The sequence below is a fragment of the Camarhynchus parvulus genome, chromosome 20 (genome assembly GCF_901933205.1).
Source record: "Camarhynchus parvulus chromosome 20, STF_HiC, whole genome shotgun sequence".
NCBI lineage: Eukaryota > Metazoa > Chordata > Aves > Passeriformes > Thraupidae > Camarhynchus > Camarhynchus parvulus.
Window position 1 is genome coordinate 200,695 of NC_044590.1, and position 13,007 is coordinate 213,701.

General features: G+C 41.3%; 1 protein-coding gene across 2 annotated transcripts in view; it reads right to left on the reverse strand.

Annotated features, from left to right (window-relative positions):
- Window positions 1-13,007, reverse strand: part of PREX1 (phosphatidylinositol-3,4,5-trisphosphate dependent Rac exchange factor 1) — a 115,310-nt gene that overhangs the window by 14,123 nt on the left and 88,180 nt on the right. Inside the window, exons 19-29 of one of the 2 annotated variants that reach the window (XM_030962992.1) lie at window positions 12,293-12,378; window positions 10,600-10,736; window positions 9,987-10,158; window positions 8,560-8,747; window positions 7,646-7,807; window positions 6,879-7,089; window positions 5,438-5,696; window positions 3,555-3,761; window positions 1,223-1,311; window positions 760-842; window positions 54-144 (exon numbers count right to left, since the gene is read on the reverse strand). In XM_030962992.1, coding sequence (XP_030818852.1) covers window positions 54-144; window positions 760-842; window positions 1,223-1,311; window positions 3,555-3,761; window positions 5,438-5,696; window positions 6,879-7,089; window positions 7,646-7,807; window positions 8,560-8,747; window positions 9,987-10,158; window positions 10,600-10,736; window positions 12,293-12,378 — 1,685 coding nt within the window. Of the gene's footprint in view, window positions 1-53; window positions 145-759; window positions 843-1,222; window positions 1,312-3,554; window positions 3,762-5,437; window positions 5,700-6,878; window positions 7,090-7,645; window positions 7,808-8,559; window positions 8,748-9,986; window positions 10,159-10,599; window positions 10,737-12,292; window positions 12,379-13,007 lie in introns of both variants that reach the window. The other variant, XM_030962991.1, reaches the window with a different exon arrangement.

The following is a 13,007-nucleotide window of genomic DNA, read 5'->3' on the forward strand; positions in this document are numbered from 1 at the left end:
ACTCTGAAGTCTTGGAAATCACATTATTAAATACAGTCAATCTATTTCTTTACCTTGCAAACTGTGGTCCATGGGAAAGTGCTTGGTTTCCTCAAAGGCCTTATTTATTCCTGGTCCTTTCAGAAGTGCATTGATTGCATCAACCTACAATTGGAACATTATCGATCAGTGTCAGTAAGACTTGCAGAAGAAAATCTGAACAGAACTCCTATTGGAAACTGCCACAGCCCTTACACTATTTGTACTTTGGAATGACTGACACATAGCAGTCAGACTTTGTAGCCATGAACTGGCCTCAAGAGCCATTTAATTTAATATTAACATTTAACAACAGCATTTTGCACAATGATGATCTATGTGCTGATGAGGTAAGAGAATAGCAAACAACTCTCTGTGGTTACACATTATAAACACATCTGCATGCTAAACTTGTGAGAACCTCATGAAATCTGCAAATGTGATCCATTTTCATCAAATTACTAGAAGTTTGTCCTTTTTTTTATGAGAGCTTTTTTCCCTTAGTCTTAAGCCTTAGGTAGGGCAAGTCGGCCTTGCTTAAACCACAAGGCAACTTTAATAACACAGATAAATGTGATTCATCAAACTGTCCTATAATATACTTGCTTACCATGTACCCCAAAGTCTTGATAGTATGCCTTCCTCAAAATATTATTTTATAACACAATTTAGTACTTGAAATTTCTTGATTGACATTGATAAACAGAAAGCAATTCTGTGTAAGAATAATGCTTTACATACCTGGTTAAAAAGGTGTTCCAGACAGCCATGAAGTTTGTCTTGCTTGTCTAAAGGTATTCTCATATCATTGGGAAGCTCATCTCCTAATACAGGAGAAATTAAAAGCTTTGAACTTACAAACATGATCTATGATGAGGCATGGGCACACCTTCACACTGGTGTGAAGTAAATAATGATTGCTGTTTTATCTCCAATTCTTAGGCCAAAATACTCATTATTTTCATATTATGCAAGTGTCCAATAACTAAAGAAACTCACCCCTGCTTAATACCTCTCCCATGTTCCAAATTTACTGTGGTTTATTAGAAAGAGGCAAATCTGTATCTTTATGTTCTTGTGATTAGTTTTGAAGAGACCAATGGTGCAAATTAAATATACAAGTGCTTATAACCAGCAAAGACTTCTCAGCACTGCTGAACGGCCGGGCACAAGAAGGATGCCTGTGACCTGTGCACACACTCACCTGATCCCATCTCATCACTGCCCAGGTAAGAGCTGTTGCTCCGCACGCTGGTGTAGGACAACACGGAGTCACGGTTACTGTTACACTCACTGCAAAGGAGAGCAGAGAGGGCGCTGAACAAAGGCTGTCCCCACACCCAGGCACCCACACTGCTGTTCGGCTTTATTAGCACTGTCCCCCCAAACCTAGCTCTATGAAACTGAAATGACTGAAACTAATGACATGTACAACAGCCATTAAGCAAGGACTCTGGAGCTGGGCTGCCACAGGATGCCTTCTTCTATTTGCAGTTAACACTGAATGCTTAATACATCACCCTGCTTCTGTAAATAATGAAAACGGACATCTCCACTAAATGTTTGCTACCAATTCTCAGGGTATTACAGCTATCCAAATCCAGCAAATAGGGAGGCTGCAGTAGCACAGATACTGGAGGTGGGAGAGAGAATTTAGGGAATCTAAGTCACTGGAGAATCAGGCACGGCAGATCCTACAACAAAGTGGAGGAGTCACAACAGCTCCACACCAATCTTGGCTCATGCACATCTGGAAAATTTTACAGCAAATCTCCTCTCTTTAAAGTTCACTTTAACTGTTCTTACTGAAAGTAACCAAAAAGACTATGGATCTCAGGCTGTCCCCTTCCAATGAAGTGACAATGACAGTGGTTTTAATGGCACAAGCCCAAAACAAAGCTTTAAAAATTCTCCACTGTCTCTGCCTCTGAAGTAATTTTTAACTGAGATGAGAGAAAAATACTAGAGCAACTGAAAGAACCCTAATTGGGATTCTTGCTGTCCTTTTTTAAATCTAGTATCAAAGAAATCTGTTCTTTTCTCAGGAAGATTAATACTTATGGCAACTACTCTGCAATACAAATCCTTATGAATTACACCTCCAAAACGATCACAAAAAAAAGCCTTGTTGGCTATTGCAAACAAGGTATTTTCTTATCTACAATTTGCTTGAGTTTGTAGCTAATCAATGTTCTTTTAAATCAAAACCCATAAAAACACATTCCACCTCAAGTAACTACTATCTGTAATGTATGCTTAATTCTCTGCCTCTGTCTAATACAGAAGACAGAATAATGTTTCTCAAACATTTCTCAAACAAATGTGTAGAATTCTGAAACAAGTGACAAGCCAAGAGAGACTGTTTGTGCTGACCCTTTGTTACCCAGAATAAATTCGCTTCAATTACAGAAGTTTAAACTACCGGGATACCCTATTAACAGTGAAAGAAATAAAGCACATGTCACTCAGAAAGCTCCAAAGCACATGTGCTGATTGAAGTCTCACACAACAGTGATGCCCCAGATCTCAGCACTGCAAGCACTCGCTCTATTTCTTTATTGACTTCATATTTGCTGTCCTCTGAGGCGATCAATATTCAAGCAGACAAGACCCCAAGCAACCAGTCTTAGTGGCCCTGTCCTGAGCAAGGGACTGGACTGTGCAGACTCCAGAGACCCCTTCCAACACAAACTGTTCCCCTTCTGGAGTCCTGCATCAGTGGCACCTATTGCTACTGGTACAAGTGCCCAACAACAGCAAGTGAAGCATCAGGACTACAGCAGGAACATTCCAGAGACAAATCATTCATTCATGAGAACATTCCAGAGACAGGTCATTCATTCAGAGCTGGAATCCTCCCAGCTCTATGGTCTTACTATAAATGTAAAAACGGCCTATTAAGGATGTTAAATTGCAGCCATCAGACATGGCCACAATTTGTTACCCCACCTATTCTGAAGCTGAGTCTCCAAATGTTTCCCCCCAAAACAGAGAGAACTGGGAGTGAGATTTCCCTTGGTAGCAAATATTCCTGGAGAACTAGAAGTCAATCATGTCCCAAAAAGATTTTGAGACACCTGAATAAACGTTTCTGTTTGTGGTTTCAAAGGGCCATTAAAAATAAAAAACTCAATGTCCATTTCTGTTTCTCCATGTCTTAGACTTCCAGGAAAATTTGCTGCAGAACCAAGTGTTAATACCAGCACTATTATAAGACCAAGCAGTCTGAGAATTCCACTGGACTTCTGTAGTTTCTGGCTACAGGACACAGAAAGTCACACTAGACCTAATTATTTAATTTTATTCACTTTTCTAGATACCTTAGCATTATGGCATTATTTTGGGGGAAGTATTTTTGCTGTGTATGTCTCCAGGGCAATAAATATAATGAATACATCAGTGAAGTGAATACTCTACTAAGTGAATATTACATAACTGACTGACTGGAAAACAACCTGTTTGTTGAATCCATACTGGAATGAGAACTTTGAAACACAATACTAGTAAGGTACAACTGGCACAATCTTCAGACTGACCTGTAGGAGTCTCTGAAACTCATTGTGTCATGTCCAGAGTCTTCCTGGTCCTCCTCAGAAACTTTGAAACAGACCTTCTTGATTCCACCATGCTCAGCTTTGTCAGGATCACTTTCTTCTGTTCCCAGGGAAGGTGAGGATGTGTCCTCAGTAGATGGTGGCTCACAGGCACCAGCTTCTGTAGGTTCTGTTATGGTGGACAAAAGTCTGCAGAAGCACAACATAGAGCTCTCAGTCCCACAAATGACCTGTCACAACTAAGGCTAAATGCAGCTATGTGAAATCAGAGCTACCTTTGTGAGCACTTTACACAGACTACTACTCAACATCTGATCTGAACATGCTCTCACTTTGAGGCCATTCCTCCTTGTTCTGTCACTCCAGGCCCTTGTAAAGAGTCTCTCTTCATCTTTCTTCCAGGCTCCCATTAGGTATTGGAAGGCTGCAATTAGATCACCCCAAAGCCTCTTCTCCAGCCTAAGAATCCCAATTCTCTCAGCCTTTTCCCATAGCAGAACTGCTCTGTCCCTCTGATCATTTCCATGGCCTCCTCTGGATTATCTCCCACATCCTTCCTGAGCTAGGCACCCCAGAGCTGGAAGTAGCTCTGCAGGTAGGGTCTTACCTGAGCAGGGCAAAGGGGCAGATTCCCCCCAGCTTCACCTGCTGCCCACACTGTGGGGCTGAGCCCAGGACACAGATGGCCCAGGACTGAATGATGCTGTCAGCGCACGCTGATGGCTTATGTCCAGCCTCAGCCACCAGCACTCCCAAGTCCTTCTTGGCACATCTGCTTTCAGTCCCTTTCTTCTCCAGCCTGTCCCGACTAGGTGCAGCACCTCGCACTTGGTCTTGTTAAACCTCAGGAGATTCCCATGAATCCCAGTTCCCAGAAGGTCCTGTTTCCAAAGGTACTCTACTTCCATAAGGCGTAACATATTCACTGTAAACATGGTGGCCTGAAAGTCCTCACTTTCTTCCTCCAAGGCACTGGATTTCTCCTCCTCAGCTCACTGGCTCTACCCAGCAGCCACCACCCTTCTGCACACATGTTGAAACCAAGGGTCCATGTGCTTTCCACTTAGGTGAAGTTTTGGTCATGTGCTATTTTTGGCAGGGATACAGTTAATTTTTTTCCATTGGCTGGTATGGGACTGTTGTGGATTTGTGCTGAACACAAAGCTGATAATACAGAGATGGTCTTGTAACTAACTGCTGAGCTAACACAGAACCAAGGCCTTTTCTGCCCCTCGTAGAGCCACACTGGGGAGGGGACTGGGGTGTGTGGGAAGACTGGGAGGAGACACAGCCAGGAGAGGTGACCCCAGCTGACCCAAGGGATATTCCAGATCGTGTGACACCACGCTCAGCATATAAAGTGGGTGGAAAAGGAGGAAAGAAGGGCTATTTGGAGTGATGGTGTTTGTCTTTCCAAGCCACCACTGCAAAGGATGGGACCCTACTCTCCTGAAGGTGGCTGAACACCTGCCTGCCCACGGGAAGCAGTGAATGAATCCCTGCTTTTGCTTTGTTTGCATGCACCTTTTGCTTCAGCTGTTGAACTGTCTTCATTTCAACCCTTATTTCTGCCTTATGACAGACAAAATCTCAAAGGTTCTTGACAACACATAGATTCTTATTTTGGAATATACAGTAAGCAAAACAGTGGCATCAAATTCAGATAGACTTTTAGAAGCAAAAGACAATAATACAAACACTAGTGGATCTGCCCAGGAGTAGAAACAAACAGCAAGGACTTGTCATACAAGGGCAGGTCAGAAGAGGCAGACAGCTGGGGCTGAAAGCACAATGTGCTTTTGGAGATTACTGCCTCAATATTATAAGGATTTCTTTCCCCAGCGCATATAGGATTTTGTACTCACTTATTTATCTGAATGACATACTGCTTCATTTCCTTCACTGCAATGTCTAGTTTGTTAAAAAGATGCAAGTAGGAGTCCTGCATCTCCCAGTCTTCCTGTTTCAGCAGAAAACTGAGTCCCCTTTCTTCCCAAATTGTTCCTCCATTCTGCTGGCCAAAGCTACCATCAGGATCTCCATCTTCTGGGGCTGGACATCTCCAAGATGGTGCAGCCATAGTGGTGATGCAATGCTGAGTATATGAGACTGGATTTAAGGTACCTACTAAACATTAAAGGATCTAGTTAGTATAGCTCTCACTACTTTCTCCACTCCATCCTAGTGATGACCATTTAGGATAAACAGAGTTCTGACAGGAAAAACTAAAATTTCACTGAACTGTTTTATATAATTTCATTATATGACAAAATCATTCTGGAAAAATACCAAAGAAGTTGGGCTTTTTTTCCTGTCATGCTAACTAGATATTCTGAATTTACTGCAGTTCAGAAACTGGCTAGATTATGGAAGTAAAGACCTATGTTCACATGTATACTCATACAGAAAACTTAGAAGCTCTCTAAAAGCATTTGTTGAAAAGTTAATGAATTTGGGTTCTCAGGAATCAGTCTATGCTATTATTCAAGCTCTACAGACATTTACACTTACACACACACATACATATAAAGGAGTAGGATTCTGTCCTTACAAAAGATAAATTAATTATTTTTCATTTAGAATTGCTGACAGTTTTGGTGCAGTACTTTGCTACCCACCTTAGCTCATATTAAAAATTCTACTGCAAGCAGAGGTCCTTTACAAACCTCAATTTGAATAGTCGATGCCATTGTTCAGAAAGTTGTTTAGTCTATAGTTCCCTCTTCCAAACATTCCTGCACTCTGACTGTCACAAGGCAATGAATCAGAAGCATGTTAAGTCAGATCATGATAAAAAAAATGCTGGGTATAAATAACCAGACTGTAGGAGAAAACCAGCATAGCAGCAATTTATCAGATAATAGATCCCCTGACACAGTAGAGACTTTCAACTCCACTGCATGGAATTTACTTAGTAATGAGAGTAGAAAGCAGCACTACAATGTGATTGACTTCAGTTTTCCCCCTGAATGAAGCACTAGCATTGCCATCAGCCCCTGCTCACTTTTAGTCAGCAAGTCACCTCTGCTAAGGGCAACAGGCAACAACACCCTGGCCACGTAACTACCATGAGATCATGCCCAAACAGTTCATCTAGCAAAAAAATGGCAACTGAAGCCTCTCTATGCTTGAAGCCATTACTTCTTCACAACACAAGAAGGCTGCCATTTAACTATAAAATTTTAAGAAGAAAGGGTACTGGCAAGACTATGTTTCCTTGGAACTTATATTTGACCTTGCTGAGCAGTGGAAACACACAGCCTTTTAAACAGATGAAATCAGTATGACTTGGAAGTTAATTATCACCTTGCTCTGGATCAAGACCAATAATAGAAGGTTTCCGTCCAATGCGAATACTGAACGATCTCCCTGCTGAGGTAGTGCTTTTGGGGTATGATACCTCCATGAGGTTAATATGGCAGTTGGTGGGGCAGAAATCCATGCTGTTGAGGGAATGAGGTTCCATAACGGCTTGTTTGAAGGCTGGGCTCACCTTTGTTTTCAATTCATCTGCAAACTGGGAGAAATAAAGTAGGTGTGTGCTACTGCACCTTCAAAAAAATTTGAAGCAATACAGACAATTCTTTTCCTGCCGCCTACTCCAGAAATCCATTAATTCAGATTTCCGCTGCAGCTGGAATAATACATTTAAAAAAAGCTCATAAAACAACAAAGGAAAGCAATTAGCTATACCTCCTAGCACTCTTTTCAAGCAGCTCAGGTAACTGCACAAAAAAAGCACATACACTTTGTTTATATCATGATACACTGTAGTTACATTCATGTTCAAGAAGACATTCATCAATCTGTTCTGATATTTATTCATTAATGCAGTGGAAATTAACCTGCAATAATATGTCTTAACTCACAGCTCTGACAAGCAGAAAAGAGTGATTTACAGACAAGGTATTTTCACTCAAAACTTGCAATTTCAGTAACTCGCAGAACTGTTCTCATGCCTCCAGGATACCCACCTCAGAAACAGTTTGGATTAATTAATAAAGAATACTAAGACACACTTAACACAATGAAGTATTGTTTCAAGACTTCACCAATAACTAGTACTGTTGTACCTCTTGGTAGCTTGTGAGCCTCCTACTAATGCTTTCCAGCTTAGTGTCACAGATTTGCCGGAATTCATACTGGGGCATGGTGGCCACAGCACTGCTTAGGGATATGAGTCTTTCGCAGTTCCTTACAAAATGACTGTCCTCTGCAGCAAAGGCCTCTAAAATCTAAACAAAAAGACAGGATGTCAACGTTATGAGTCCTGGCAGGGAGGGAAAATACAGTTCTCTTCCACTCAGTGAGAGGCAAAGCCCCATGGTTGAATAAAGCTGCCTCCAGAACAAGCTGCCTTTATTACTGCCTGAGAACCACTAATGTGTTTAATAGTCAGAGTCATCTACCATTCCTTAAAAATGTTTAGAATCAGGGAAGTGGATCAAAATATCCACTGCCCAAGTTACCTGCTCTAGCATGCTTCCATGGGACATAACAATAACATTACTGAGACGTGACAAACATTCACTATTAGCTCGTTTTTGTCAGAGATGACCAAGCCACTCAGCACTCTCTGCTGCTTTCCAGTAGCAGCAGTTCTACCCAATTCCTGTAGCAACCCATCCAGCTTCTCAGGTGGGAAAAAGTTGCTTGATTTTCTTGCAAGGTAAAGCAAATTCCTGCCTGAAAAGATTAATCTTAAATATCAGCAGAGTGTATGCTACCAGGCAGATAAAAGCAAGAGTTCCACAGCTGAGGGCTCCCCTCCATCTGCCTCAACAGCTGAAGTCCTGGAAGCACTTGCTGATTACTCATACCAAACAAGCTATTGTAACTCATTCTAATGAATAAAACTCCAAGCAGGGCTGAGAAGACCAATGTCAACCTCAACTGAAGAGCCAAGCCCACAGAGGCCTATAATAAGCTATACTATTGGTTTCCCATTCTGTTTAGGCAAAAGCTGACCATGTGTGGTTTTCGGTACCTTTGCGGTGAGAATGAAGCAACCTTTAGGTTCCACAATTTTTTCCAGGACAAAGGATTTGATTCCTGCACTGCTAACATATTCATATACCACCCCATGCTCCAGGTGGGTGTTATCCACAGTCAGGCTGATGAGCGGGGTTTCTTCACCAATGACCAGTGGAGAAATTACAGTCTGTGGTGTCTGGGCTGGAACCAAAGTAAGTCATTAGAGGCGTCTGGCAGCACATGTGAACACAGGCCTGCCCAGGCAAGAGAAAGCTGCTGAGAAGAATATTGAATGCAGAGACACATTGGCTCAAAGAATGTCTTCAGCTATGTTCTGCTGGAGACTGAGAGAATATTCTTAGGAAGACATTTGCTGTTGGCCATTAATGGAGACAGTGACAAAATTTTAGATAATACACATGCTCCAATCCCCATTCTGATGTTCTTCCACATATGTGTGCACATATCCACGCTCAGGACACTACTTCTAGTTCTGTTCACAGATCCTAGCAGAAGCTTATAAGGGAAGGGAAGTATGTTAATCTCTGAGTCCTGTTGTCTGCAGTAACTCCCTGGAAGACTGAGATGTGAGGCAGGGATGTGGTGAGGAGAAAACATTTTTTACACAAAGCAGTTCTATTGTCACTAGAGACCAGATTCAAGTTCCAGTCAAATTGAGATTTGCCAGGGAGCTGCTCACACACTTCTACCAGGGCACTGCTCCAGCTGTTCCACTGCTGGAACACTCTGTGACAGGGAAGTTACCAGCATCACTAGACCTTGCATGGGATCCACACACACATGCATCTGTTCCCGGAGAAGTTGCCAATGGCATTCAGAGAGTCCAGGCTCAGTCCTTTGGAATAAATTTTGCTTTAGTAGTCTCCCTTAACATCTACTTTTCTGAATAAGCCCTCAGCATGAAAGTAGACCTGTTTTTTGTGCTATGCTTTCAAAAGTTGGAGGAAATTCACCCATACCTTTTCCTGAAATGGTGGCAACGTGCCTTGAAAACTTACTCCAGATCAAAGTAATTTAACATCCTAATTTTTAATCAAAAATAACAGAAAATGCAGATTATTCTAGGTGGAGTTACTTGCAGATGTTCCCTCTCCATCAGCTACTGCTCATAAATGCATGGTTTGCAGGGGCTACCAAAAGATTCTAAAAATGCTGAGTATCTTCATTCCCATAACTGGTTGTCTTGTAGAGAAGAGAGAATCAAAGGTGCATGATTTCTATGTGCATCTCAATTTTTTCTTCCCCTGAATAAACTGCAGCAAAGAAATACGTCCTCTGGCAGACCTCATTCAATTACAAAGCTTTGCTAAGAAAAGAGATATTCTACAATAATAATTATACTTTATATTTCTACTGTGGTTTTCCTTCTGAAAGCCCCTGAATTGTCCCTAGGTTTTCTTCTTCCATGAGAATCTTTACCTGATTCCTGTTGGCTGCTTTCAAGGGGTTCCAGTTCTGCATGTCCTTCTAGCGCAGAGTTGTCTCTGCTGGAGTCCAGGTGACTGCCATTCAAACATGCAGGGGATGCTGCTTGCTGAACTCTGTCCTCTTCAGCATCTTCATGTGTTCTGTACACCCACTGGTACAACCCCTTTCAAGAGATATAGGCTTCAGCTAGGACCTCAAAATCCCCAATCTCCAAATATTTGGACTACAGAGGTGAATCTAGCCATCAATTTTATGTCTTCTAAGCAGGCGGAAAAATCAACATTACTCCAGGTTTTCTATGAACTTCAGAGAACATAAAGTTTAGATCAATAGCTGGGTAAACTTCCATGGTTAGTAACAGTTAATAATTTTCAGTACTGTATGCATGAAATGGCTTTCATAATATTTGTAGGTGTTTTGCAACTATGGGAAAATGGAATCAGGCCCCCTCAGTGATAGCAGGACCCTGGCATAACAGCAAATCAGTCAAAACAAACATGCAGATATTCTTTTTCTGAATATTTAGTGAGCATAAAAACACAGGAATAGAGGGCAGAAAAAAGGCGGGAATTAATGTACTTCCTTTGAGGTTGTGTGCTCGTACCAGTGCTTCCTGCTGCCTGGTCCTATAGGCTGTGAAGTGCTCCAGAACTTCCTTGTAATTTCCATGTGTTGCATTATTCCCATTAACTTTCAAAATACACTGCCCTGGATGAAGGCCTACGGCCGCAGCCTCAGATCCTGAAAAATAACAGGAGAGAAGTTAAACAGAAATGCCATCTGCCTATGGATGAGAATACTGGAAAGTTTGCAAAAGCTTTCTGGTTAGAAAAAGTAAGAAGAGCTGGGTCAGTCCTGTCATGCCTTTGCTACTACTCAGAGAGCTTTGTTGTGCAAGGATAACATCATGTGTCTATCCTTCATGTTTTCAGCAGTGCTGGCAAAACCAGCCATCTCCTAGGTCTAAATGTATTCATGCTAGAAATTTACATTTCTGTGGGAAAATGTTTGGAATTCTTATATGGGTCTCTTTTAGTCTTATGGTTACATTAGCTGTGGTCTTGCTTAAGTACAAACTGTTGTATTTGTTCCAGCCTCTTGCACCTGGAAGACAGAACACTTGCATGTTACACAATTTGCTACACAAAAAGACTCTGATGTCAAATGTAACTATTCTTTTCCAGGCAAAATCCAGAAAAAGAACAATCTTCCTAGCTGCAACTTCCAGCTTGCACTCCAAACAGTGAAAAAGTGGTTGCACGTACTGCTTTAAAATGGTGTAATAAATGTGTGTCCCTGGGAACACCATCTGTGGACGCTGCCTAAGCTAACTGCACTCAGCTGGAGACACACATTTGTTCTGAAGGAAGGAACTGGTGTATGTCTAAAAGGTTTTATTTTCTGCATCTGCTTAACATGAAGGTTAAAGCTGTGCTTTGCTTGTAGCTAAAGGTAAGTATGTCAGGCACAGAAGTAGTAAATATCTCTGTCAAATTGTATTTTCTCCTTTTAAAAAGATCATGGTGAGCCTTTTGCCTCTTATACTGGCAATTTGTAGCAATATCTCCTGTGTAAGGGAGAAGTAGTCTCCAATTCTTATGTCATACTTTGTGACGTCCAGATTGTGTTACGGCTTGTCTACCAACCTGCTGATCCTACAGCACCTTCAGAACCCAGACCCAAATTGTGGATGACTACAGGTAAAAACACTGAGGAAGCCACAGACAGCATGACCCTTCAACTTTTCTCAACCATGTCAGTTTTACGGGTTTTTTTTTCCCTGTGGCTGTTAAGCTTTACCTTAGTAGTCTCAGAAGAAACAAGGGAAGGGTCACTAAGCAAGTCCATTTCTAGCTTGCAAGAGCTAAAATGAAAGTGCCTTCTGAAGAGTCCATGGTACTGTGCATTGCAGCATTCAAGTTTCTTCCACTGTGGAATTAAATTATTCCTTGTATTGTATTGATGGGATTAGAGACCCAACACTCAGTTCAGAAGAATGATACCATTTGTCTTAGAATCTATTTAAGTGATAAGCAGTTTGAGGCAGAAAATCTCTTTTGAGGCAGGAAATCTGTTCTATGGTTATGTGAGTGTGATTCTTGTCTGTTACAGGTTCTTGTCACTATGGTCACTAAATGTATCAGAATTTGTAGAGAACAAGCTAGACAATGAAACCTGGATCTATCTTTGTTGAAAAAAAAATACACACACACACACACACACGTACACTTTATATACACACGTCTATCTATTCAGCTGTACTCCCAGCTTAACTGTATCACAGAGTTTCTACTTACCTCTTCCTACTGCGTGAACGTATGGTGGTGCTGCTCCCCGGATCTGAAAGCAAAGCGCTCCAGGACAATCTGGGATTTTAATAATCCTGAAGATAAATAATGGAGAAAGCATGGTTTTAATTTAGGCTGCCAGAGTTCTGGGCAGTTCTTAACAGCATCTTTCCTTAGCATTCACAAGTGGGTTTGGATGAAAGCAAGCATCCACAGTGTTTACAAATAAATAACAAATAAAGAGACCTGAAGAAATATACTCCATCTTCAATCTCCAAGGCAGATATGAGATTCTATTTGTTAATTAAAATTTGGCACTTCTTAATTTATTACATATTTAAGTGAATAAACATTTGACAGAAACTTTCTAAGGCATTTATATTCACTTCCATTTCTGTGCAAACTTCAGTGCAGCTGTGCTGACCTATACCAGCAGAGGATTTTTTCCCACTAAAAAATTTTAAAAAAACAAAACAGACTGGACAAGACATTCTGCACTAGAATTCAGCAACAAATGTTCACTGAGACTTTCAGTTCTATGGATTACAGACTCTAACAACACACAAGACACTAACAGGGCCAACTCTCATTATAAGAAACAATAATAGACTGAAAAACTGTAAGGGCTGATATTAGTAATCTCATCAAAAAATAAGCCAAGCTTCAATGAGTGGAAATTGTTTTCCCATGCACATAATAGAGTATGAGAAGCTTCACACCTGAG